The 3,052-nt window shown below is 41.2% G+C and overlaps 1 protein-coding gene across 1 annotated transcript; it reads right to left on the bottom strand.

Moving 5' to 3' along the window:
* Window positions 1-736: 736 nt before the first annotated feature.
* BDR25DRAFT_362428 (uncharacterized protein) lies at window positions 737-3,040 on the bottom strand (the record flags this gene model as incomplete). Its single annotated transcript, XM_033696567.1, has 10 exons — window positions 737-875; window positions 990-1,128; window positions 2,192-2,219; window positions 2,288-2,305; window positions 2,375-2,420; window positions 2,449-2,462; window positions 2,558-2,635; window positions 2,734-2,786; window positions 2,830-2,872; window positions 2,924-3,040. The coding sequence occupies 10 exons, from the start codon at window positions 3,038-3,040 to the stop codon at window positions 737-739; spliced, it is 675 nt and encodes a 224-aa protein (XP_033540703.1).
* Between the last annotated feature and the right edge of the window lie 12 nt (window positions 3,041-3,052).

Raw genomic sequence — 3,052 nt, 5'->3', positions numbered from 1 at the left:
ATTACTCTTAATTACGTCTAGAAGCTTGCCCTAGGTTGCATTAAAATACAGAGCTAACTGTGTAATACTCTATGTAGCTGCATATAGAATAATTTTACTAGTCTTAGTGTTCTGCCTAACTACTTTAATGTCTTTTAAGTTTTAGTCTAATTTAGCAAGCTTGTTAGTAATAGACTTTTTAATAGCTTTAGCTTAGGCTTACTTCTCTAGCTGTTTGTTCTTAAAGAATGCGTCTATAGCAGGATCTAGTTTAACTTTATAGTAATCTTAAAACTTAGAGGAATAGCAAATTAGAGAAGCTAACTAGGATATAGAATTAGTGTCTAGATATAGTAAAAGGCTGCAGGTTTAGATCTAACCACGCTACTCCCTAGGCTCTGCCTGACTATAGCTAGAAGATGCACTTAGATCTATAACCCTGTTATAATGTTAGCTAAGCCTAAACCTAAACAGCTATAAGTTTACTAGAGAACTTAATAATGTTATAAAATATGCAGGATATGTAGTAGGGTAAAGAGTTAGGCATAAGCACTAATTAGAGAGGAGACAGGGATAAGTACTAAAGGGGAAAGAGGTTTAGCCTTAGGTACTAGTATATAAAGCTAAACCTTCTCTTTCCCCTGTATTAGCTCTAGCCTAGGCATACTAGAATAAAAAGTCTAGTAAATATAGAAAACACCTACTAAATCTTAGGGGCCTGGCCCTAATAGTAGACTTGGCTGTTTCTGGCTAGTTCCTAGGCAGGTTTGTTGGAGTGCAATGGGTTGTTTCCACTGCAGCGGGCGGCAAATAGGGGTGGAGGATATGGAGAGGAGGGGAGGGGGGGGGCTTTCGGGATAGGTACCGCCTCGAAGGGACTTAGGGAAAACGCCACACTTGCTAGAATTAGCTAATTAGAACTTTAGTACACCACGCTAGTTAGCGCTAGCCTGTAAATAACTTACAATTGCTCTTTTAGTTGAAATTATTTAAATTCGCCAAAATTGCACCTGTCGTTGTCGTTGTCGTCGTCGTCGCCGTCGTCGCTGCTGCTGCTTCTGCTGCTGGAGCGGAGAGTAGTGGATTGTAGAGGTGAAAAGAGCTTATGAGGTCGCAAATAGTTGTTTATGGCTAGCGCGCGTGCTAAGCCTATATGTGGTTAGTGCATTAGCGGTGACAAGTAGGTACCTATACTAAAACCCCCCCTCTACCCCCTAGCTATCTCCTTATCCTACACGTTAGCTAGACCTATGCCAAGCTGTTCAGCTACACGTTAAGACTATAAATAAAAACCTTAACTAAAAATGTAATAATTGTTTTACGTTAATTTTAAAAGAGTATCCTGTATAGGGTTTAGCGCATTTTACATTATAACGCATGCTCTATTATAGTGAATTTACCTGTCACGTGTGCTACTACGTATATACATGTTAAGGAGCGGATAAAGAGAGGGGGTTTAGCAATACATACTAGTACTTATACTAAAACCCCCCCCTCCTCTTCTTTCTACCCCCTCACCCTCCCCCTCCTTCTTCTCTTCCCTTTGGCTATCTCCCGCCTATAGGTTTACACTGTGGCTACGCTAATTATTTTATAGATCTTACTATTATCTCTCCCTAATAATACCTAAGCAACGCTTAACCTATATGCTATTGTAACTGTGGAATATTATTCTAATTAACCTTGCTAGAGTTTTCTAAAGAGACATTAACTTATTGCGCATCTGCAGTAAGTCTTCTACACTGCGGAGGGATAATTTACTATTTTGTGGACTATCTCAGTTTCTACGCACTACTACCACCCACCCTAGCTCTTGCAGCATGCGGTTGCTTACCCCTTTGTGCTCTATATCCTGTAGTTAGTGTCGCACGTGTCTCACGCGATATCATACCCATGTACTGCACTATTTACTTATTAGGCATAGCTCCTATCTTGTACAGTATATAGTTAGCTCAGAGCTCTATTGAGCTCCTTAGACCTTACAATACACTTATTTAATCCACCTTGTTTGGATCTTACTACCTTGTTGACTCGCCTCCTATATGACCCCTCCTTAGCTTATGCAAGAAAAAGCCTTAATGCGGCTAGCACGCCTTACTAAGTGCGCAATGCTATTCCTAACTACCTACTATACGTATGCATACTATATTACGGAATCTAGCTTGCAGGGCCTTTGCGAAACGTTTCTGTCTATTATCTATGTACTACTGACTGCTGGAGGTGGGTGCTGTTTGATTCCACTAAAAACCCAAATGCGGCAAGCGCTTAATGCCAGCCAAGTACTATAATGCTATTCCCGACTACCCACAAACCATATGTATGCATACTATATTACAGAATCTGGCTTTTAGAGCCTTTGTGAAACGTTTCTGTCTATTATCTATGTACTACTGACAGCTAGAGGTGGATGGTGTTTAATTCCACCAAAAACCCAAATGCAGCTAGCGCCTAATGCTAGCTAAGTACCACAATGCTATTCCTGACTACCCACAAACCATACAGATGCATACAATATTACAGAATCTAGCTTGCAGAGCCTTTGTAAAACGTTTCTGTCTATTATCTACCTACTACTGACTGCTAGAGGTGGATGGTGTTTGATTCCACCAAAAACCCGAATGCAGCTAGCGCCTAATGCCAGCCAAGTACCATAATGCTATTCCCGACTACCCACAAACTATATGGATGCATACAATATTACAGAATCTAGCTTGCAGAGCCTTTGTGAAACGTCTCTACCTATTTTCTACTTACCACTAACCGCTGGAGGTGGATGGTGTTCGATTCCACCAAAAACCCGAATGCAGCTAGCGCCCAATGCCAGCCAAGTACCACAATGCTATTCTTGACTACCCACAAACCATATGGATGCATACAATATTACAGCATCTGGCTTGCAGAGCCTTTGCGAAACGTTTCTGTCTATTATCTATGTACTACTGACCGCTGGAGGTGGGTGCTGTTCGATTCCACCAAAAACCTGAATGCGGCTAGCACCTAATGCCAGCCAAGTACCATCCATAATGCTATTCCCGACTACCAACAAACCATATAGATGCATACAATATTACAG

The sequence above is a fragment of the Lindgomyces ingoldianus genome, assembly GCF_010093535.1.
Source record: "Lindgomyces ingoldianus strain ATCC 200398 unplaced genomic scaffold BDR25scaffold_54, whole genome shotgun sequence".
NCBI lineage: Eukaryota > Fungi > Ascomycota > Dothideomycetes > Pleosporales > Lindgomycetaceae > Lindgomyces > Lindgomyces ingoldianus.
Note: the sequence above shows the minus strand (reverse complement) of the source record. Positions and strands in the feature narration are given on the sequence as shown.